The sequence below is a fragment of the Aythya ferina genome, assembly GCF_964211825.1.
Source record: "Aythya ferina genome assembly, chromosome: Z".
Classification (NCBI taxonomy): domain Eukaryota; kingdom Metazoa; phylum Chordata; class Aves; order Anseriformes; family Anatidae; genus Aythya; species Aythya ferina.
The window spans coordinates 15,397,978-15,420,637 of NC_140299.1; the positions used below are offsets into that span (position 1 = coordinate 15,397,978).

Consider the following 22,660-nt stretch of genomic DNA (forward strand, 5'->3'; position numbering starts at 1 on the left):
AACTCCTATTTTTCAAGGGTAAAGGAGAAAAAAATGCTGTACTGTTTTAAAGATAAGTGGTGGCTTGTGCATTCAGGGTAAGGGCATCTTTACGTGTGCTGCCAAACAAATTGAGTTAAACTGGTAAAATGATGCACGGTGTGCTCTCGTTCAGTGAGGTGCATGGCTGTTATGTAAAGGTTTTAATGACTTTCTTCATCTGTCTGCTTAGGAACACCATGCGTCTGGCAAAAATTTGAGAAGGCTCAAGGCGTTAAAGAAAGCTCATCTAAATAAAGGCGGGTTAAAGTGACATTGCAGTTACCTAATCCTGTATTGTCCTGCCATGTGACTCCGGTGATACTGAGGCGCAGCATTTCTTTTGCCTGGTGCACAGATTATGCTTCTCCTGTCATCTTCCAAGATCAGTTGCTTTGTTAAACCAGCGATGGGAAGGAAACAGAGGAGCAACAGCCTATTTACAGCAAGGTTTCGAGGCAGTCATTTCCAAGGCACGGTGACAAGCTCGCAGGCTGAAGAATGAATCAAAATAAAACCCTGCGTTCAGCTTTTGGACTGGTACCAGAGTCAAGAGCTACGCTCTTAAGGTCAGCTATTCAAAATGAACTGGAAGCATCTGGGTTTATTCAGGGCAGTTAATCAGCTATTTGTTTGACCTTTTTCTATCAAGTTAGTTTTCAAAGCAGCGAGCTAAAGCCTGAAAATTTGTGTCAAATATTTTGCATTTGTGTCAAAGGTACTATATAGAACGTGAGCAACTCGCCACTGTTGTGCACAAAGCTTACTGTTTTAATTGCAAAGCCTCTTTTACCTTGTAGATGGGAGATCCTGACACGGTAAATCTGTTAGTGGGAGATGGACATAAATAGCTTCAATTTTTGTCCCCAGTTTTGGACAAAATTGCAACATGTAACTACAGATGATTTGTTTTTAAGGTAATTTCCAGACTCGTCTTTGGACTTTTGATAAGCAGCTTTTTTTTTTTTTTTTTTTTTTTTTTTCCTTCTGTTTGTCACCGTGTCTATTACATGTGGGATTGTATATTCATGAGAATTATTTCACTTCATTAAACTGCTTATTGAGGCGTTTTGTTAAATGGGGAAGTGATCACCCTACAGACTATGACAACAGGATATGTGAATGGAGGAGGTCTTGGGAAACACCGCTATGCCAGGTGGAATCGTGAGGACAGCGGAGAGGACTACGGGCGTGAGGAGTGCTGTGGAGGAGACGAAGAGGGCAGCCAGCAGAGGCTGACCCCATTTGAGAAACTGATGCAGGATATGTCCCAGAATGAAAAAGTGGTGAAAGAATTAACCTTGGGAAAGAGAATTGGCTTCTATCGAGTCAGAGGAGAAATAGGAAGTGGGAATTTCTCACAGGTGAAACTTGGAATTCATTCCCTGACCAAAGGTAGGCACTGCTGTGTGGGTCGTGGTTTCTGTGCGCCCTAGTTCAGTGTGTACACAGATGGGCCTTTTCGGGAAGAAGATGCTGCCTGAGCCTTAAATACACATGCAGGTTGTACGTGCCTTTTTGGTTGTGTGGCTCTGTAAGCAGGCACAGGGGTGAACGCTTAGCTTGGAGCAGCCTTTATCCATGACAGGCAGACAGAAACATTTTATCAGAGTGGCGAAGTTGTCTGTGCATTTGGGGGAGTTATCCTCACAGTGCCGCACCTCCTTCCTGCAAACACTCCTCCTGCTGTCAGCCCTGCCCAGCTCAGGGCTGCCCACAGCCCCACTGAGCAAGGCTTCCAATTTGTTTCACAGCAAAATTTACTGGCATGGCTGAGGCTTTCACTCAGTAACAGTAGTTTTGGTGAGAAGTGTTGTTTTTGCTGACTTTTGCAGGTAGTGCATTCATATAGGAAGCTGGGACAGGGTATGTAGGTGCGGGCTGAGCAGACGCAGGAGGACAAGCTTTGCTACAGCCAAACCTGGATAGAAAGCTGTGTTGAACTGCCAATTGTTTTTCTAAGTACAGAAATGCACTGCATAAGCTGCTTCTTGGGGGAGCTAGAAAAGCAAGGTAGCTGCAGCAAACATTTCAGTTACAGGTATAACTCAGAACTTGTCTTCAGCTACCCAGTTTATTCTGCAGTGACAATATGAGAAACTGTTCTCGTTTTCCCCATGTACATTAATATCTTCTGTTCTGTCTTTCCTTTTCAATTCAATTGTTTCTCCTTCCCTGCATCACCTTAAGGCTGAGAGAACAAGGTATTCCCCAAAGCCCTCATTCCTTGTTATCAGTTGTTATTTTTGCTGACCACCTCCTTCAGGCAAGATGCAGAGGTCTGGAAGCTCACGTTTAGCCCAGTTACAATACTGTTGTTGCACTGGGAGCAAAGTGGACAACTGGTGGTATTTTTTCCCCAAAATTCAAGCCTGCTTAAGGCTAAGGGTTGGTTTATCTGGGTGTGGCTTTTTTTGGTTTGCTTTTTTCAGGGAGGCATCACCATTGTACTTGGACCACAGCGAGTTGTTTGGTTTATGCTCAGTGATTTTTTTCCTTCCTGAGAAAGCTGCTTCTGCCTGCTGCTGACGGAAATGCTGCTCCTGCACCGTGCACAGGAGGAACACTGATGGAAAGATAAATCGGAGCTGGATAAACCTTTCACCTGTTGAACTTAGGTTGCTTTAGAATGTGTGTAGGGCTGATTGGAAATTTCTGAACTTCAGTGAGCAGAGTGAGATTGAGCAAACTAAATACCAAAACTGAAGACATTTCTTTTTTCTCCCTTGAGAAGTTTGCTTTTCACCAGAAATCTCTAAAATTATTTTTCTTTTGTTGTTAGTAGCTTTTTGGGTTATAATGTTCACTGGGCAAAGATTTAATTTTTTGATACTAAGTTTGCAGTGCTGTTGAGGAAGAAGGGATGATGGGGAAATACCCTTCTTGCTCATCTCTGCCTGCGAGCTCATTTGTCACAGAATCACAGAATCACAGAATTTCCAGGCTGGAAGAGACCTCAGGATCATCAAGTCCAACCTCTGACCTAACGCTAGCAGTCCCCACTAAACCATTTCCCTAAGCTCTACATCTAAACGTCTTTTGAAGACTTCCAAGGATGGTGACTCCACCACTTCCCTGGGCAGCCTGTTCCAGTGCCTCACAACCCTTTCAGTGAAGAAGTTCTTCCTAACATCTAACCTAAAACTCCCCTGGCTCAACTTAAGCCCATTCCCCCTCGTCCTGTCACCAGGCACGTGGGAGAACAGACCAACCCCCACCTCGCTACAGCCTCCCTTGAGGTACCTATAGAGAGCGATAAGGTCGCCCCTGAGCCTCCTCTTCTCCAGGCTGAACAAGCCCAGCTCCCTCAGCTGCTCCTCGTAGGACTTGTTCTCCAGGCCCCTCACCAGCTTCGTCGCCCTTCTCTGCACCCGCTCAAGCACCTCCATGTCCTTCTTGTAGCGAGGGGCCCAAAACTGAACACAGTACTCGAGGTGCAGCCTCACCAGAGCTGAGTACAGGGGGACGATCACCTCCCTAGCCCTGCTGGTCACACTGTTTGACACAAGCCAGGATGCCGTTGGCCTTCTTGGCCACCTGAGCACACTGCTGGCTCATATTCAGCCAACTATCCACCATCACTCCCAGGTCCTTCTCTGCCTGGCAGCTCTCCAACCACTCATCTCCCAGCCTGTAGCTCTGCTTGGGGTTATTGCGCCCCAGGTGCAGGACCCAGCACTTGGCCTTGTTGAACTTCATGCAGTTGACCTCAGCCCATTGGTGCAGCCTATCCAGATCCTCCTGCAGAGCTTTCCTACCCTCAAGCAGATCGACACACGCACCTAACTTGGTGTCATCTGCAAACTTACTGAGGGTGCACTCGATGCCCTCGTCCAGATCATCGATGAAGATATTAAAGAGGACCGGCCCCAGCACCGAGCCCTGGGGGACACCACTAGTGACTGGCCTCCAACTGGACTTGGCTCCATTCACCACGACTCTTTGGGCCTGGCTATCCAGCCAGTTTCTAACCCAACGAAGCGTGCGCCAGTCCAAGCCAAGAGCAGCCAGTTTCTTGAGGAGAATGCTGTGTGAGACGGTGTCAAAAGCCTTGCTGAAGTCAAGGTAGACCACATCCACACCCTTTCCCTCATCCAGCCAGCGCGTCACTTTGTCATAGAAGGAGATCAGGTTCGTCAAGCAGGACCTGCCTTTCATAAACCCATGCTGACTGGGCCTGATCGCCTGCTTGCCCTGCAAGTGCTGCATGATGACTCTCAGGAGGATCTGCTCCATGAGCTTCCCTGGCACTGAGGTCAAACTGACAGGCCTGTAGTTTCCCGGGTCTGCCCTCCGGCCCTTCTTGTAGATGGGCGTCACGTTTGCTAGCCGCCAGTCAACTGGGACCTCCCCCGATCGCCAGGACTGCTGATAAATGATGGGAAATGGCTTGGCCAGCTCCTCTGCCAGTTCCCTCAGTACCCTTGGGTGGATCCCATCCGGCCCCATCGACTTGTGCACATCCAAGTGTCCTCACAGAATACACTGTAGGGATGGGAGACCAGGAACGTGTGCATGCACACACCCGTGCACAGGCACGCACACATGCACACCCTTTGGAAGAGGAGTTATTTTTTTCCAGCAGCTGTGCACTGTTGTGTTGTTAATGAGCTGATGTGTCCGCACAGTGCTAATGAGTACAAGTCTTTTTCTTGGCTGAGATGTAAATTAAACAGGCTTCATTATTAAGACTGCTGTTTGGGTTCCTGAGGTAGGGACAGGCATGTGTATTTGGCGGGGGAACATTCAGGTGTTCAGAAATTGTTGCAGTGGCAGGTTCCAAGCATCTTCCTCCTCCTGACAGTTCACCCCATATTGGGAAAGGAAACCATTTTGTTCTTTACTAAAATCAGCTTTTGTAGCAAGTAATTACACGTGTGCTGTTCTGTAGCCTGTGAGTTCTGTTCCAGCAGGATACCTAGAAAAGTTTCCAAGACAGGAAAAAACTGCAGGACTGTACTTGACGAAGAACCTTGTTTCTCTCACAAGGGTTGTCTTGCTTGCTTAGCAGATGCAGGAAAATCTTTTGTGCTTTTTTTTTTTTTCTTTTTTCAGGAGCCTTGCCCATGTTATTAACCTGAATTTTGGCAGGGATTTTCTCCAGATGCCTGCTGAGTTGCTTGTTGAGCACAGTTAGATTCCTAATCACTCTGTGATCTTTATTTCACATGTATGAGAGCAGAGCTGAATGTATACAACTGAGAACACCCCAAACTTACAGCTGTTAAAAAGTTTGTCTGCTGTGAAGCAGCAATTGCAAGGGCAGGACTAGCCAGTCACCTACTTTGTTTTTAAGCTATTTCAGGTCAGTTCTGTTTTTGTTTCCTTTTGCCAGCATAGCATACACCACTTCTTCCTGAAATAATTTCTCAACCTTCGTTTAATCTCTGTTCTTCACTGAGATTTCAGATAGGTCTTTTCAAAACCTCAATATACCCTGCATATGATCAATCAAAATCTTTTGCTAATTAATTTCAGTATTTATTTTTTTTATTTAAATAGTATTTTTTTATTTAAATAGTATAAGTATTTAATTTTTTTTTTATTTAATTTTGGTAAATAAATTGCCTACTGAAAATGCCCTTCTGTTTGAACTGCTACCATGCAAGGATAATAGATGATTTGTAAACCAAGTTTGGTTTTTTGTTCTGTTTTGTTTTTCTTGTTTTTTTTTTTTGTTTTGTTTTGTTTTGTTTTGTTTTTTGCTTGTTTGTTTTTGAGGCAGTTTAAGAAGGAAAATAAGTTTTTTTGTTTTGTTTTGTTTTGTTTTGTTTTACAATTGAGGCCATCTGGTTTTCTTAAATATCACGCATACATAAATGCAATGATGTAGATTTAAATGACCTTGGTCCTGATACGTGGTGGTGTAAGAAGAGGATTCTAAAACATTTTTTGTTTTCCTTCCTTGTCACTCTTCTCTTAAAGCAACAAATAAGCAATACAGATTTTTTTTTTTATTTGCCCCTGTGTGCTAGAAAGCAAGGTGAAGTTCTTTTCTAAAAGATTCAATAAAAGTTATTAGTCTAAATCTGTGAATGGTCAGCTAGAAGTGCTTCTTTCCAAGAACAGACAGTTGTTTTACCTGCCCTGCTCCAGTTTAATTTTGCTGTCTTGCTAAGTTACACAAAGGCACTGTAAACCTATCGTAACCAGAGTAATCCTTCAGGTACCAACTGCGAGAGGCATGGCCCACCAGTTTAAGACAGAAACCTAAGGGCAATTCTGATTGATCTGTTGGAGCTTCCCTGTTGATACAGTGCAGCTGCGTATGTGTATGAGTGTTTTGTGACCCCAGCTTCACTGCAGATAAGCTCCAGAAACACACAGAACTTAACCACGGCTTTGCATTACCAGGACAGCACAAGACACGTTTGCTGTCTTACAGGATCCCTGCAGTTTACTCTACTTCACTGTTTTGTTTACTTCCCTAGTGTAAAGTCTATCTGTGGTGTGAATTCATGGCCCACTGTGCTATACAGACATAAAATTGTACTTTTCCTGTATTCTGTGCAGTACCAAGAACTACTCATGCATGAACACGTTGGAAAAACTGGCTCAGCTATCCTGAGAAAGACAAACCTCTGCAACACTGATTTTGGTAACTGAGAATTTGTGGGGATATGGGATAAGACATTAGGCCACCGTTCTGTAAGTCACACCAACTTAAGCACATCTTTCTGTTACAAGCTTGCAGGGCTATATTCAAAGTCCCTAAATTACCTCTGAGTATTGTGTCAGCTATGAAACAAACCACCTAAATTCAACACCTCCATTAGTCTGGAAGAATCAGGCTCTTGTGCGTAACACACCTAATTCATCTGAACAGCACTGAGCTAATATCGAAAAGCGAGAGCACAGACTTTAACATCATAGTGAGCAGCAAGCTGAGGAGGGAGACACATTATCCACCCAGTCTTAGGGGCTTTGCAGGATCAGTCTGTGTCCCAGGAAGGCAGCATACCCACTGGTCACTGTAACACCAGGATGAGACTCGCAGCTGCCCACTTCTTTCCAGGCAGCAGAGAGCAGCAATACCAGCTTCCCATCTCTCTGACTTGGGGCCAGACTTCTGTTCTGAAAGCTGCAACGCCTAGGTTAGGCACCTGACATAGATGATGTAATTGTGGTCATCAGACACATACTAGCTTGATAGCCATGGAACACAGCAGATGATTTGATTAGCACTTGCAGTACGCTCCCAGCCTCTAGCTATACCAGCTGTGAGTAGGATGCTGGAGATCAGAAAGGAACATGGGTGTGTGTGAAGGATGACAGGGCTTAGGAGGCTGCTGTAGCTTATCTTGTATTCATCATAGGCGAAATTTCACTGCAGTTACATAACCAAACACTATTGTACACACAGAGTGTTACCGTTTGCACTTGTTGGGTTAACACGGAAAAGCATTTTTCTTTTCAGAGAAAGTAGCTATTAAGATTTTGGACAAGACAAAACTAGACCAGAAGACTCAACGTTTGCTGTCTCGTGAGATATCCAACATGGAAAAACTGCACCACCCAAATATCATCAGACTGTATGAAGTGGTGGAGACGCTCTCAAAACTGCACCTGGTGATGGAGTATGCAGGAGGTGGGGAGCTCTTCACTAAAATCACTACAGAAGGGAAGCTATTAGAAACAGAGTGTAAAATTATCTTCTCCCAGATTGTCTCTGCTGTGAAGCACATGGTAAGTTGCTCTTCCACAGGCACGCTGTTCCTTACTACTTGGCAGAATTTGTGGATATACCTTTTGTTTTTCCAAGTAGTAGGTTTACTATTACCAATATTTCAGGCCTGTATCTCTGAACAGCAAAAAAAAAAAAAAACAAACTAGAGAAGAGCTGTCCTAAAGTTCTGTATACCCTGGCAGCCAGGAGGGCCAGCTGTACCCTGGGGTACATCAGGCATGTCACTGCTAGCTGGTTAAGGGAAGGGATTGTCCTGCTCTGTGCTGCCTCCAGAACTGCGTGTGGTTTGGGACACCACAATATAAGAAGGACAGAAAACTATTAGAAAGCATCCAAACAAGGGCTATGGAGAACGTGAAGGATCTGAAGGACAAGATGCTTGAGGAGCAGCTGAGGTCCCTTGGTTTGTTCAGCCCAGAGCAGAGCAGGCTGAGGGGAGGCCTCATGGCGGCCTGCAGCTCCCTCACGAGGGGAGCGGAGGGGCAGGCGCTGAGCTCTGCTCTCTGGGGACAGTGACAGGACCTGAGGGAACGGCATGGAGCTGGGACAGGGGAGGGTCAGGCTGGGGGTTAGGGAAAGGGTCTGCACCCAGAGGGTGGTCGGGCACTGGGACAGGCTCCCCAGGGCAGTGGGCATGGCACCGAGCCTGACAGAGTTCAAGAAGTGTTTGGACAGCGCTCTCAGACACGGGGTCTGACTTTGGTGTAGTCCTGTGTGGAGCCAGGAGTGGGGTTTGATGATCCTTTAGGGTCCCTTCCAACTCAGGATATTCTGTGATTCTATGAAATATACCCAAGAGAACTTTCACATCCACCCCAAGTTATTGCCCCTCTGTTGACAGCTTTTGGGAGGAAAATGAAATAAGAGCATTTGGTGGGTAGAACCATGTATTTAGTAACAGCATTCTCCTATGTTGCCGTAGGTACCATGTAACAAAGCTCAGTTTCTTCCCTCCAGATATTTCAAAACTTAGCATCACTCTTCTGCAGGCAGAAAGCATTCCAGAGAAAGTGTGCTAGGTATTGCAAACACCCAACTTGCTTATTAATGAATGTGGGAGACTGGCAATTAAGACAGTTAATTCCTGGTCCTCACTTAGGTACAATCTGTGATCTTAACCCCTAGCAAGTCACTTCCTCTTGCCTAGTCTTCATTACTGCAACTGGATTTAGAATGATGCAATTTGTAGAACACAAAGCATCCTACAAGGGCAGAAGAGGGTAATTAACTACTCCCAGTACAACCTCCTCGGAACCTTGCTTAGTAACTACAGCACAAAAACAATAGAAAACTCTTCTGTATTTGAGAAGTAAACCTAAGACTTGTTAAGGTTGGCACAGGGTGCCCTCTGGTGCCTCCTCTCCTGCCACGTAACTCACTTGGGCTTTGAAAGCCAAGTCATCACAGGCAAGGGTATTTATTTCCAGGTCAGGCATCTAAAAACATGCTGCAAACTGCTTACAGAATATATAAAGAATATGTCTTTTTTTTAAATGTATTTTGACAGAATGATGAGATGTTCTTTAAATGATGGATTAGCTTCAACACCTTATCCAAAGACACCAGACCTTACTTTAAAGATCACATCTATTTCTTAGCATTAAACCCAGACTACCAACTTGGCCAACCTCTTCACTCATGCACACAATCTTCTGCTAAAAACATGTTACTTTTGCTAATCTATTAAATTCAGGATACCTGTATCCCATCTCATCCCTCATAGATGAGGACTGAGGATCCCCTGGTTGTTACTAATGACAGTTTTAGAAGTGTGGGACACAGAAGGGGATATTGAAGGATTTCCCTATTGCCTCCAGATCCATGTGCAGCTTCTCACCTCTAAGGGTAAAGAGCAAAAAGCACTTCCATTCTTCCTAGTTATTTCAGCGATGAAGTTAAGCCCTTACCTAATCAAGACAGGTCTGTGTCCACTCAGCAGAGCAAATTCGATTTGAGTGCTTGGCAGCTACTGGCATTTCTGATGAAAAAAGGTACAAGTTGCAGTCTATTTACTATAGATTTCTAAAACTAGAAGACACCACTGAACTCAGTGTCCTATAAGGGTGTGAAATATTCCAAGGCACAAGTTTGTGATCCTTTTCTCTTGCCATGACCAGTTATTCACAGGATATTGGATCACACAACAGAATTATAGCAGCTTTCTTATTTTGTCTGTTCACATTCCCTTTATGATCTTCATGAACTACAAGCTTTCTGTTCACAAGTCCGTGTGCTCAGAACAGATGCAAAAATGGCATCATTTAAAAATAAATTGTTTTTGTTACTTACATCATTACAGAAATGTAGTAATTTCAAAAGTGTTCTGAACCCTGAAAAAATAAAACATTTTGCACATGAAGGTATCTATACATGCAGGGATAGCCACAATGCCATCACAAATCTACTTAATAAAAATATTTTTAAGGACAGCAATCTCTTGTTAACAAATTTTCTAAAATGACATCCTTCTTTCCGTCTCCTCCAGGTACTGTGCTGCTTCCTTAGCAGTAGAGAATTGTTAGACTTAGTTAACAATTTTAGCTTTTCAATTTGCTAGTAATGCATACTTCTCACTTTGTCTGAGATAGGCAATTCTTTCCCCTGTGTGGCAATTAATCAATGATAGGGGGTAGTCACTTGGGAACTTCCCTATGAACAAGCTAATACTGTATTTTCTTCTTGTTCTATAGCATGAGAATAATATCATTCACCGGGACTTAAAAGCAGAAAACGTTTTCTACACCAGTAACACCTGTGTTAAGGTGGGAGACTTTGGATTCAGCACCATCAGTAAAAGAGATGAAACTTTAAATACTTTCTGCGGTTCCCCTCCTTATGCTGCCCCTGAACTCTTCCGAGATGAAAACTACGTCGGCGTTTATGTCGACATCTGGGCGCTAGGAATCCTGTTGTACTTCATGATGACAGGTATCATGCCATTTCGAGCAGATACAGTGGCCAAACTGAAAAAGTGCATTCTTGAAGGGACATACAGCTTGCCTGCCTCCCTCTCAGAGCCTTGCCAGAAACTGATAAAAGGAGTCCTTCAGCCAGTACCAACAGAACGATACTCTGTCAAACTTATTATGAACAGTGAATGGATGCAGGGGATACAATACCCTAAGCCTTTACAGCCATTTAAACTGGATCCAAAGTATTTGTCTGAGATCAGTACGCTCAAAGAGGAAGAAATTGAAGTGAAAAACACTCTTAAAGATCTGGGAATCACAGAAGAACACATTCAAAATAACCGGGGAAGAGATGCGCGCAGCTCAATAACAGGCGTCTACAGAATTGTTTTACACAAAGTACAGAAGAAAAGGGCGCTTGAATGCGTCCCTATAATGTCCTGTCCAGATCCTAAAGAACAAGACTTCAAGAAAGGAATCAACTCTTACAGTGGGATAAAGTACACATCGAAGCTGTGTTCTATTTTGTAAACTGCACTGCGGGCACACTCTGCACACTTAACAAAGGGTTTTATTCACTTTTCACAAGATTTGGTGTTAACATTTTTTGTAACTTTTAAGTAAACCAAATATGCCTCATCTCCTTTGTATTTCTCAGTTCAAACTTCAAGTGCTCAAATGCAGAGCTCTAATGCGCTTGGTTTTCCCTTTGCTGCAGAGACATGGTCTAGCCAGTGCAAGAACTCAGGTAAAATAGGTATGGGATAAATAGCAGGAGTGATCTTTTAATAAAGATCAAATAGTACTGCCCTTAAGAGGCCTGGGAGATCTCTAAGCACACACATTACAATTGACTTCTCAAACAATTACCTTAGCTTGACACAACTCTACCACTGCAGATCAGAACAGTTTTCACAGAGAACAGTCAATCTGCAAACAACTGTAAATTCTTAAAAAAAAAAAAAAAAAAAAAAAAATCATCTTCTTAAAAATTATTCAGCAAATTAAACATAAAATGTAATTAGAGCTTTAAAAAAGAAAAAAAATAATTATAGAAAGGACGAGGCTGTTGTTGACGATGGTTCTTGATTTGTCAAATTCAGAAAGGCAAATTCAGATATGCTACTCTAACCCTGCACATGTGGCTGCAATTTTCAGTGCATAACTGGTTGGGCTGCCATCTAACCTTCTGACATGTTCCAGTATTTGTATGGTTCTCACAGTCTACAGCCGTTTAGAACCCAGTTGTGCTCCAATAAAGAAACAAACATAAGCATACTCCAAAACTCAAGTACTTTTAAATTCTCACTCTAGCACTGGGCATCCCAGGGTAAGCTGAGCACTGTGGACACTAAGGTGTGTTTTCACACTGAGTATTTCAGGCTTGTACTAATTTCTGCCACAGTAGTTTGGCAACAGAGGCTGGTGAAAAAATGATTTTGATATTCATGAAGTTGGAAACCTGACAATTCCAATTTTTCTGAGTGGCACCAAGACGTAGGTACTCCTACCTTCAGCTTTAATCAGGCATTTTGATCAGCAAAACCAGCAGCTCCGATGTAAATGGGTACTAGCTGTCCTCTTGAACACACACAGCTGAAATGCCCATGCTGACAGGCAGAGCCTGTATGGTTTTAGTTAAGACAGGTAAACCAATGCAAGGTTTGGAGAGGTACAGCTGGTGTCCTCAAATATAAAGGCGGGATGCCTTATCTATTATTAGGACCAATGAGATGATCCGTTGACCTTGAAAAGAGTAATTAATATAAATGAGCAACAGAATGACTCTGAAAAGCCACCCATGGAAAACTGTGCTCAACACGATCCAAGTAAGCACAAAGCTTACCTGATCCCCTTTCACTGTGTATGTGAGGAGGAGATAAAGCGATACCATTGTTCCTAAGATAGTAATAATATTGGTTGTATTATATACGCTGGGAATGAATTCCTCCACTACAAAAAGTTTCCATACAAAAGCATTTAAGTTATCTTGAAACACAGCCCTAAAATAGTGATTTCCCACCAGCCTCGACAACCCTTTCTTTCCATTTGTGTAATGAAATGATATCAAGGAGAAAGATCCAGGAGGCCCACACAGTTTGCGACCCCCACACTCTGGGTTTTCACAAGGTCAGTTTCCCCTTTCCTGTTAAAGATAAAAGGCATCCTGAAAACCCAACAAGTCAGCACTACTCCAGCAGGTTTCAAATATCTCAAACTTTATTTTAATAAAGGATCAGCCACACAGACAGTGAGGGTCTGTGGTTAACTTTCTGCGCCAGTAGCTCAATTCTTGGCTTGTCCACTGCCAGCAATGGACTTTGTTCCATGGCAATTTTTTTTCTGGTGCCAATACAAGTTTCATGAGGGCAACCTAAACCAAAATGCTTGCAAACACTATCTTCATGCATCATTGTTCCGTAACTTTCAGCAGAACAAACAGATTAGTATCCATCAATTTATAATAAACATCTATTTCACCAAGGCTTGACTGTACAAATACAGCAAGTTACCAAATCCTACTGAGTGACAGATAATACAAACACTTTGTTACACAAAAAAAGATCATGATTTAAACAGATGAATCATTTCTTGCTACTTTATATGAGATAGTGTAGCTTTGCAGAATTAGCAAAGAAATAAAATTCAACAAAACATCATTCTGTACATTAGCTCAATTAAATATATAATACAAGCTTACAAGGCTCATGTCATAGTTCATTACCAATCTGGGCTTTAAAAAGCTACCAGAATGGAATCCCCATTAGAACTGTGTATCTACCACTTGCAAAAATGGATAGCTTGCATACTGGGGGAAAAAAAAAAAAAAAAAAAGAAAGAAAAGACCCCACTCCTAGGACATCACCAATAGTGAGAAGGACTTCAAAGTACAAAGCCAAATCCAAAGTTAGAAATAGTCTCTTAGAAATGTATTATATAAAGAACAGTGAGAGGCCAGAGTTCCAGACAAAATGATCCTCCTCCCTTTCTTAGTTTGCCAATTAAAACAGCTCCATAATGTCTAAAAGTTTTATTTGAAAATTCTGCTGCTTTAAATACTTGTTATAGTTAAATAATCCTGAAAAGTGCCAAATCAGTAAGTCCAAGAAATATACCTCTTTTTGTTCTTTAGAAGAACAACAGTCTACCTCCCTTGTCATTCCTCTGTCCTCCCAGGCTAATGTGATTTATAAGGCAGGTAAAAAAAATGCACAAAGTGGGTTTTAGGTGGAACCTCATGGTAACTAACATTGTTAGTTACTGTCAGCCTTGTGGTCCTTGATCCACTATTTTGATAGGGGAGAGTGATTTTATTCCAGTGATGAACATTACTTGGTTCTGTATCTTTTCCAAAGCAAAGGGGGTGAGGAGAGGTAGACTGGGAGAAGAAAGGGAAGGTGATAAAGGGCAAGAGAAGTGCAGAATTCAGAAGACTGACTGCTTACTGTCAAGGCACTGAGAACCCTAACATTAAAAGCTTGGACTATTTTGCCACGCACTTTTGCATACAAGTAGAATTTAAGTGTAGGTTTCAAGCCATTTTACGTGGAAGAAGCAAGCAGAAGATTCACTTTTTTTTCCTATGTATAAAGACCTTGTAATAGACTGCAGCTACTACTCAGCAATTAAAAAAATTCAGACATGTTAAAGAATCCACAAAGCCCCTAGCAAGTCCTATTATCTCCAGTATATTAATGATTTTAGTGTCCTGAAAATACTATAAATATCAGTACACTGCATTAAGACAAATCCTTTCAAGGAGTTTGAAGGTTTTTCATCCCCAAGTAAGTACTACTGTACAATGCAACTTCAGTACTACTGTAATCCTTTCTTTCACCCTACCCTCACACCTTTTCCATTCCCCACCTCACAGAGGTATCTTAATGCTCCCCATTGGAAATGGCAACAGTAACGCCTTCAGATTCTGTTGTTGCAGGGATTCTTGGCACTTTCTTAGCAGGGCTTGGGATGTGCTAAGAAGAAGGGAAAAAAGACATTAAATACAGTTTTCTAGTTCATGTACATTCAATACTTCATGGCTAGTCCAACTCTCAAACAACATTCATGCTACACTGGACGGCTTGGTTTTAAGTCATTCACATCCGTCATGCTTCATGCAAAGCGATCATGTGAAAACAGCCAGTTTCTTCTTGTTTCATTCTTGTGCAGTTTCATTCTTGTTATGATAAAATGTACTTTAAAAAAATCCATTATTTTTTTTTAAACTTCTGGCTTGTATGTTACATATTTTAACAAAGCACTTAAAATAATTTGTTAAATCCCTTCATCTTTTACCATACATGCACATGCTAAGACAACCACATAAACCGTTCCACCATTTACATCAAACTTTAAAAGAGCGCACAGTGTTCACCTCATGAACAATGCCTGGGTGGACAACTTCAACTCCTGCCTCCAGAGGTCCATCACCCATGATTGGGCGTCGTGCATAAGTTCTTCTGTGTTTTTCATCCACACGCACAAGGTACCATGTTCCCTCAAAGAGATCTTCTACAGAACACTGTGGAATATAGTTGGCTGCAAAAATAAAAATAAAAAAAAATAAACACATCCTGTTAGTTGGTTCCTGGTGAGAGTTTGATTCAACACTGGCCTTTACATGTTGTAGTTTAGAAGTAAGACAGGAAAAATTATATCATTTGGTTTCATTTCATTTCATTTCAATGAATACGAGCTACAGGAAAGCACTTTACAAGCTATAAGGAAGTAGAAAGAGTTGGACATCCTCTTCGTTACACAACCAAATCATTACAGCTGTGCAAATTAAGTATTTTGCTGTAGGATTAGGAATACTGGAATACCAGAGTACTGTGTTTAGCTCTAGGGCCCCCAACATACAAAGGACATGGACCAACATGGACCTATTGGAGCAAGTCCAGAGGAGGGCCATGAAGATGATCAGGGCACAGGGCATTCTGACCTAGTGGAGGTGTCCCTGCCCATGGCAGGGGAGCTGGAATCAGATGACCTTTAAGATCCCTTCCAACCGAAACCGTTCTGCAATTCTATGATTACGGTTCTATGATACACGCTTATGAAGCTCTTACCCAAGTGATGAGTTTCCTGTCTGATCTTCATGTTTTCAACAAAGACATCAGGTGCAATACATTTTCTTGAGTCAAGTCTTGTTTTAAGATCAGAAAGGCTGGCAGTTATTTTGTCCAGTGCAGAACCTACAACATAAACCCATCATGTACCATTTGCACCAGTGCCAAAAGCTGCACACTAGCATGTTAGCATAGCAAGACTATTCAAAATATTCTGCATTATAGAAGCAAAGTTTCTAGTTAGGTATTAATACTCCCATTTACTTGAGGAAAAACACTTGTAGCATTTGAAAAATATTATCTATTTGCCTAAAGAGTTACTTAAAACATATCCTGGAGGTGGAACATCTTTAATGTTACTGTCATTAAGCACTGTTCTACAGGTTTACTTAGGCTGATGGGTAATGTAGCAAAGCTTTTAGAGGTGAGCTGTGCAAGGGAGTTAATTAGCATCTCTTCGTTTCACTCACCTGGAGTGGCATCCTGTGTAACTCTGATGGAATACAGAGTAGCAGCAAAACCAGAGCCATATGAGAACACACTAATTCTCTGTCCTGCAAGATGCTCTGGAGAGTACCTGCAAACCAAACAACAATCTTTTATGCTGAGAATTAAGTCAAGATGCCAGTTTTAAATAACCAGAAAGACCAGAAAGTGCAGCTAGCTTAGAAAAAGCAGACATCAGATTGTATCAACTACGACAGCACATTTAGCATGCTATGCGCATAAATGAGGGCTTTTTAAAGCAAGATTTCAAACACTGCTGTTATGAGATGATTTTCAAGGCTGCCTACGCAAAAACAAAGAGCAAAGAAATGCCCAGAATATGATCATCTAGAAGGTGGCCAATTTTCATTCCTAAGTGTCCTAAAGCCTAAAATGAAACATCACATCTTGGAATGCAAAGTAACAATAAAAGAGACCCAAGATGAGTGGTTTAATTCATATTTAGCATGCTTTTTTAAGTCTCAGTGATGGGAAAAAAAAAAAAAAAAGTTCAGTAAATACATGTATTACTTTCCTTTTATTATTACAGGGAAACACAGAAAGCATTCTGGTTCTGTTTCCTACTATGGCAGTGTCTTTTGGGGAGGTTAGGGGAGAAAAGGTTGGGAAAAGGTACACCACCTTACAAGTAAGATCCTACTTAGAAAGGCAGTAAGCAGTGTTTTAGATTAGCTTCTGACACAAACTTTGAATCCACTTGTCACTTGAACTAGTTGTGTATGCGGAATAGTTTTGTAACATTTTATGTGCTTACATATAAAAAGCTATGAGGTTGGTTTTCCAATTTTATACTTACTGGGCTAGAAGAGAGGCAAGGCAACCGTAGACTGAAGGGGTATACATATTTCCATTCTGATTGGACACAAGTAATGAAGCTTTGGTTTTCTGATTGAAGAGCTCTGCACTAGCTTTCATAAAAGCTTTTTCTACATCTCTGTCAAAATATGTATCTTCAAGTTTTATATCCCTATTACAAAAAATAAATAAATGCAAGAAAAAAAAAAAAAAAAGTGGTCAGTAATAGGTAGAGGAAAACGAAGAATATCTTGCTTGTTTACCAAATTAAGACTATCTGAACAAGTAAGAAAGCAACCGTTCTCACCTGAAAGCTTCCAGCCCACTGAAAATGCCACTTGCTGTCTCTGGGTTCTGGTCACTGAGAAAGTCATTCAGCAGCAGTCTAGCCACACTCTTCTGCACCAGTTTACAGTAGGGAGAATGAAAGATCATGAATCCAAAGTCATTCAAGGTGAAACGTCTGTCTGTTCCTTCTGGAATTGGCAGAAAAGATGTAACACAACTTATTACTTGTACTCACTTCAGCTATTAAAGTAAAACAGGGGGATGGCACGACTTAGTCATCATAACATGTCAGCATACAAAAAATACCTCAGGACTAACTCTTCCTGGCAAACTCATTTAAAACGCTGACAAAACTTCTGTTTAAAAATTAATTTCTTCCTGATCTTGTGCACCATTGAGCAATGTTTATTCTTCTGGCAGAAAAAGCTATAAGCTTAACAGAAACCCAGTATTTCTACTGAGTGTTTTGAAATAAGAAATACTCTGCTTGATCTATTTAATCTTCAAATCTATCCTTCTTAATAGGGGTGAAGCAACTACTAAACATGGGAGGATAAAATATCATCACTTTGTATTTAAATATTAACCTCAATATTTTTTAAGAGCCTTGGGGGAGGGAAAAACAACACACTCTGAAGCAAGGTATTTATATTGCCGCAACAAAAGCCTGAAGAGACTACTCCTTATTGATCATCAGATACTCAGTTATAACAGTACAGAAATAACGTGTTTCTTTAGGGGGAAGAGCAAACATTTCAACCACCTCAGAAAACACAAGCACAAAAAGGGAGGCAGTACTCTAGTCTTTAGATTGGATGCTAAAACCTGAAAACATGCTGTTTGTGTAATTATACGTTCCAGTATTTGTGGCTACATACCCTTTTGCCACTGGGCGTGGATTTTGTTGCGATAGACAGTATAGCAGCGATCTAACGCACTGAGGTAGCACTGTATAGACAGTTTGCCATCAACAACAGGGTATTCGGAGACCATGTCTGGCTTATAGAAGTCATAGGCATGCTGCATGTGGGTTCCACGCAGTCCTGATGGAGAGAATTTGACAACATTGAAAATTATTCTATTCAGCTTCTGTGAGTCAGTTTGAATACATCACTTCACAAATGTGGAAAGTAGCGAATATTTGGTCCCAGACAGACAGGTTTTCTTAGCACTTCAAGCCCTTCTAGGTAATGTTTCACACAGTTCTCAACTGCCTGCAACTCAAGTACAGTAGGCTTGAGCATCACAAACACATTAACAAGTCATTTCTTCTTGAAAATAGAGTGCAGTGCTTTGTTATTCAGTTCTAGCCCACACTTTGTCAACTTCACAGGAGAATCTCCTAGTACAAAACAGATGGAAGCACCTCTAATTGGTTCTTGCTGTGTACTATAGGGGGACTTGGCCAAGGTAGCCAAAAGGAGACAACCTTCTGACATTAGTGGGGGTTAATCCAGCCCTCCAGCAACCCAGAGAAACAGGGGGGCAGGCTTCAGAATGGATCGAGTATCTGGCTGAATGGTGTTTGTTTTCTCACAGGACTCACCTCTCTCAAAAATCAAAGGAGCATTTGGGCCAATGAGCATAGCAACAGCACCAGCTCCCCCTGTTGGCCTGGCGTTTCCAGCGGCATACACAGCAATGTCTCCAGCGACAACAAGTGCATAACGCCCTGTAAAAACACCAAAGTAACAATGTGAGTTAGCCAAGAATCTAGATTTCGCTACCCATCAGCAACTTTTGGGATTTGGTTACTTCAAACCATTTCACTTTCCTGTCAGCTACCGAATTTCGCAGGAAAAGACCAGTGATGATTATCCATGCTGTCATCTTCTGCATGCAATTAACTAGTGGCAAATGCCCAGCATGTTTAAGACTTCAGAAAGAATTAATATAGTTTATCCTCTGGATTTTATACAGTTAGGCATAGACACTGTAATTATAAGAGATTAACCAACAACAGAGAATGATGTAAATTTGCAGGAAAATACCCTGAACTTACCATCCCAAGAACTGGACTCAATCCAATTAACCGCATTAAAAAGAGCAGCAGTGCCTCCATAGCATGCATTCGTGGTGTCGATTCCTTCTACATCTGTATTACCAGATTCTTCAAAAAGTTGCATCAGGACAGTCTTTACAGATTTGGATTTATCAATTATTGTCTCCGTTCCAACTTCTAATCTCCCAATACAATCATAGGAGAGGCTGTTCCTCTCCATAAGCTTCTGAACCACAGTCAAGCTGAGGGAATTGATATCTTCACGGTCAGAGCAGAACCCCATCTTCGACTGGCCTAACCCAATGGTGTACTTGCCGGCATCCACACCATCATACTTCTCCAGCTCTGTCTGGTCAACATACTGAGAGGGAAAATATATTTCTAGTGCAACAATTCCCACATCTTTGGGCCAACAGGATTCAACGTTCACTGGAAGAGACCCAGGCATTGTGGCAGATCTTTAAGGAAAGAAAAGAAAAAAAGGAAAACATAAAAACAACTCGTTTATACACATCTGTTTCTAGAGACCTACTGTGTATATACTTTAAATTTCTGCAGGTATACGGAAAAGGATAATTTTTAGGTATTTTATGAGTTCATTTGTAAAAGGCTAGTCTTGGAGATTTTGGTCTGAGAATACCGAAAACGTCATTATCAATTGTATAACATTTTGTATTAAGTTCTTTTAACTGAAAATTCATTCTCAGCACTGGAGACGGGTACATTTAGCTTAAGCCTCGATCACTAAGTATCAATTATTTCAGCGCAGCGAAACCCATGGCAGTGCTCAGCGTCTGAGAAACGAGCCTGTCCATTACCCTATTTCCACGTGCCAGCAGAGCCGCGATCCTACAGGAGCAGGCTGGGCACACTGCACCGCTTTTCAAATCGCTGCTGACCACGAACCACCCAACTCAGGAATAAACCCGGCCGACACACAGGCCACAGCCTTCCCAACCCGCTTCTACCTTGGCGCTCCACAAGTGCCACAGCGACGCCGGGCTCCGCTCTGCCCGCCCCAGGGGCACCCCGGGCCCTGCGCTCCTCCCCCGGGCAGCGGGGCGGGCCCTCAGCCGCCGCCGGCCGCCCCCCCGTACCCGCCTCAAGGTTACCGGGACCCCCCCGGTGCCGCACGGCGGGGCAGCCGCTGCCCTCCCCTCCTTTATTTCCCCTTCTCCTCCCGTCCCGTCCCGTCCCCTCCCGCCCCGTCCCCGCCGCCCCGCTCCCGTCCCTCACACGCAGCGGAATCCCATGGCCGGCGGCTGACGGCCAGGGCGCATGCGCAGGAGTTGGTGGGGGGGGGGGAGCGCCGTGCGCGCACCCGCTCCCGTCCCCAGCGCCGCGGGAGCGCGCGCGGCGTGACCCCGGGCGGCCCCGTGCCCCTGCTGCGGGCAGCGCCACGCGTCCCGCCCGCATCCCTGCCTTATTTTTTTTTTTTTATTTGTTTTTTAATAAGGGACAGGACGCCCAGAGCGGCACCCAGGCATGCTGTGGGCTTCGTGGCTTTCTGGGGGTGCTGCTCGCAGCCCCCCGAGCTGCATTTCAGCCTCACGTCAGTGAGGAGGGGAGGGTGAATGAACGCCAGCAGCGCCAGCCACGAGCTGCCCAGGGACAGAAAGCCGCTCGGGGAGCAGCATGCCATGGCACAGGCACCCCTTCCTCCCTCTGCATGGCACAGCCAGCTGTGGGGGCGCTGACACGGTCATGGTGACACCCCAGAGCCCGGCACGATCCTGCTGGCGAGAGGCTGCGATGGTTAAGTTTAGGACAGAGCATCTCAGTTGGAAGGGACCTAGAAGGATGACTGAGCCCCAGTGCCTGGCCACGCCAGGGCTAGCCAAAAGTTATCGAGTGCATGCTGAGGGTGTTGTTATCCAGGTGTCCCTGACAGGCACCAGCCACCTCCCTAGGAAGCCCGTCCCAGTGCTCGGCCACCCTCATGGCAAAGAAATTGTTCCTCACGCCCATCCCAAGCCTCCCCGGCACAGCTCCGTGCCATTGCCACGCATCCCATCGCTGGTTACCAGGCAGCAGAGATTGCAGTTTTAATTAAGTTACATATGAGCACACAAGATGAGATGATGGCATATCATGGGCTTGGCATGCCACAGCCCCAGAACAATGGCTTTTAATTGGGTGTTTATTCTGAGCACAGCTCAGTATGCCAGAGGGATTCGCATCATTGGTGAGCTCTGAGGAAAGCACTCTGCTTCAGTGCTGGCCAGTTACAGGACCTGCGGATCAACACCAGCATTTAATTACATGCTGCTTGCCACAGTTCCCTTGCCCAAGAGCTTTTTGTGGAAGACAACTAAAGGGAAGTAATTTCTGATGTATTCTCACCAAATACGTCCGGTGTAGCAGCAGCCAGGGCTGTCAGGTTACACCACAGTGTACAACGCTGCTTTACACGCCCACTCTGGTCACTTAAGAAAATGGGACGTGTAGCACCTTCGGAAAGTCACTTGTTATGATGGAAGTTGTCTGCCCTGAGACAAGCAGCCTTTTGTTCCCCTGGTCCAATAGTTAGAGTGAAACGTTACCCAAAAGCACTACTTCTTTTAAAAACCGAGAGCTGGAGATGCTTCGCTGTAAGGCAACGAGGAACCTGCTTTGTTTCGCACCCCCTTGGGGCTCCGCAGGGAATGAATGAGCAGCACCAGCCAGACACAACTTTCCCCTTGGCGTTGCCAGACGCAGAGACGCGTTCTCCCGCAACAACCGGCAGCGTTCACCCTCCTTTATTCACAGTGCCACAGCATCGCTGGGGTCGGAAGGGATCCGAGACCACCTGCTCCAACCACCCCCTACCACCAATGTCACCCACTGAGCCATGTCCCCAGGCACCACGTCCAACCTTTCCTTAAGCACCCCCAGGGACGGGGACCCCGCCACCTCCCTGGGCAGCCCATTTTGATGCCTGGCTGCTCCTTCTGGGAATAAACATCTCCTATTTCCAACCTGAACCTCCCCGGTGCAGCTTGAGCCCCTTCCCTCTGCTCCCATCACCGGTTACCCGTGAGAAGCGGCCGGCCCCAGCTCCCCGCGCCTTCCCCTCAGGCCCCCTCGGGCACGGCCGCTCCTGAGGTGGCTCCTGAGGTGAGGCCGTTACCGGCCGCGCGCTCCCGGTGCCGGTACCGGCGCCTCGCCCCGTGGCCGCGCACGGCCGCCCCACGGCCGCTCACCTGCGCGAGGCGATGGCTGTGGCTGTGGCTGCCGCTGCCCGGTACCCGCTGCCCGCTGCCCGGTGCCGCCCGCCCGGCCAGAGGAAACGGCGGCAGCCGGCGCGCGGCCCCTTTAAACGGCCCCGCGGCCCGGGCTCCGGCCCTCGCGCTGAGTGGCAGCTCCCGCCAGCCAATCACGAGCGCCGCCACCGCCCCGGGGC

At 44.2% G+C, this 22,660-nt stretch overlaps 2 protein-coding genes across 3 annotated transcripts; one reads left to right on the forward strand and one right to left on the reverse strand.

Annotated features, from left to right (window-relative positions):
* Positions 1-655: 655 nt before the first annotated feature.
* On the forward strand, positions 656-13,107 carry NIM1K (NIM1 serine/threonine protein kinase). Its single transcript, XM_084505405.1, has 3 exons — positions 656-1,413; positions 7,436-7,704; positions 10,396-13,107. Exons 1-3 carry the CDS (start codon positions 1,122-1,124, stop codon positions 11,143-11,145), a joined length of 1,311 nt encoding a protein of 436 aa, XP_084361531.1. The 5' UTR covers positions 656-1,121; the 3' UTR covers positions 11,146-13,107.
* On the reverse strand, positions 12,817-22,587 carry HMGCS1 (3-hydroxy-3-methylglutaryl-CoA synthase 1). Of its 2 annotated transcripts, none has more exons than XM_084505398.1 (10): positions 22,461-22,587; positions 19,276-19,733; positions 18,820-18,945; positions 18,152-18,316; positions 17,293-17,461; positions 16,987-17,157; positions 16,154-16,260; positions 15,684-15,809; positions 14,990-15,153; positions 12,817-14,588 (listed from the first exon to the last, which is right to left on the reverse strand). In XM_084505398.1, the coding sequence occupies exons 2-10, from the start codon at positions 19,721-19,723 to the stop codon at positions 14,496-14,498; spliced, it is 1,569 nt and encodes a 522-aa protein (XP_084361524.1). In that variant the 5' UTR covers positions 19,724-19,733; positions 22,461-22,587; the 3' UTR covers positions 12,817-14,495. The 2 variants fall into 2 exon arrangements, with proteins under 2 accessions (XP_084361524.1, XP_084361523.1); XM_084505397.1 differs by lacking the exon at positions 22,461-22,587 and adding an exon at positions 20,512-20,531.
* Positions 22,588-22,660: the final 73 nt, after the last annotated feature.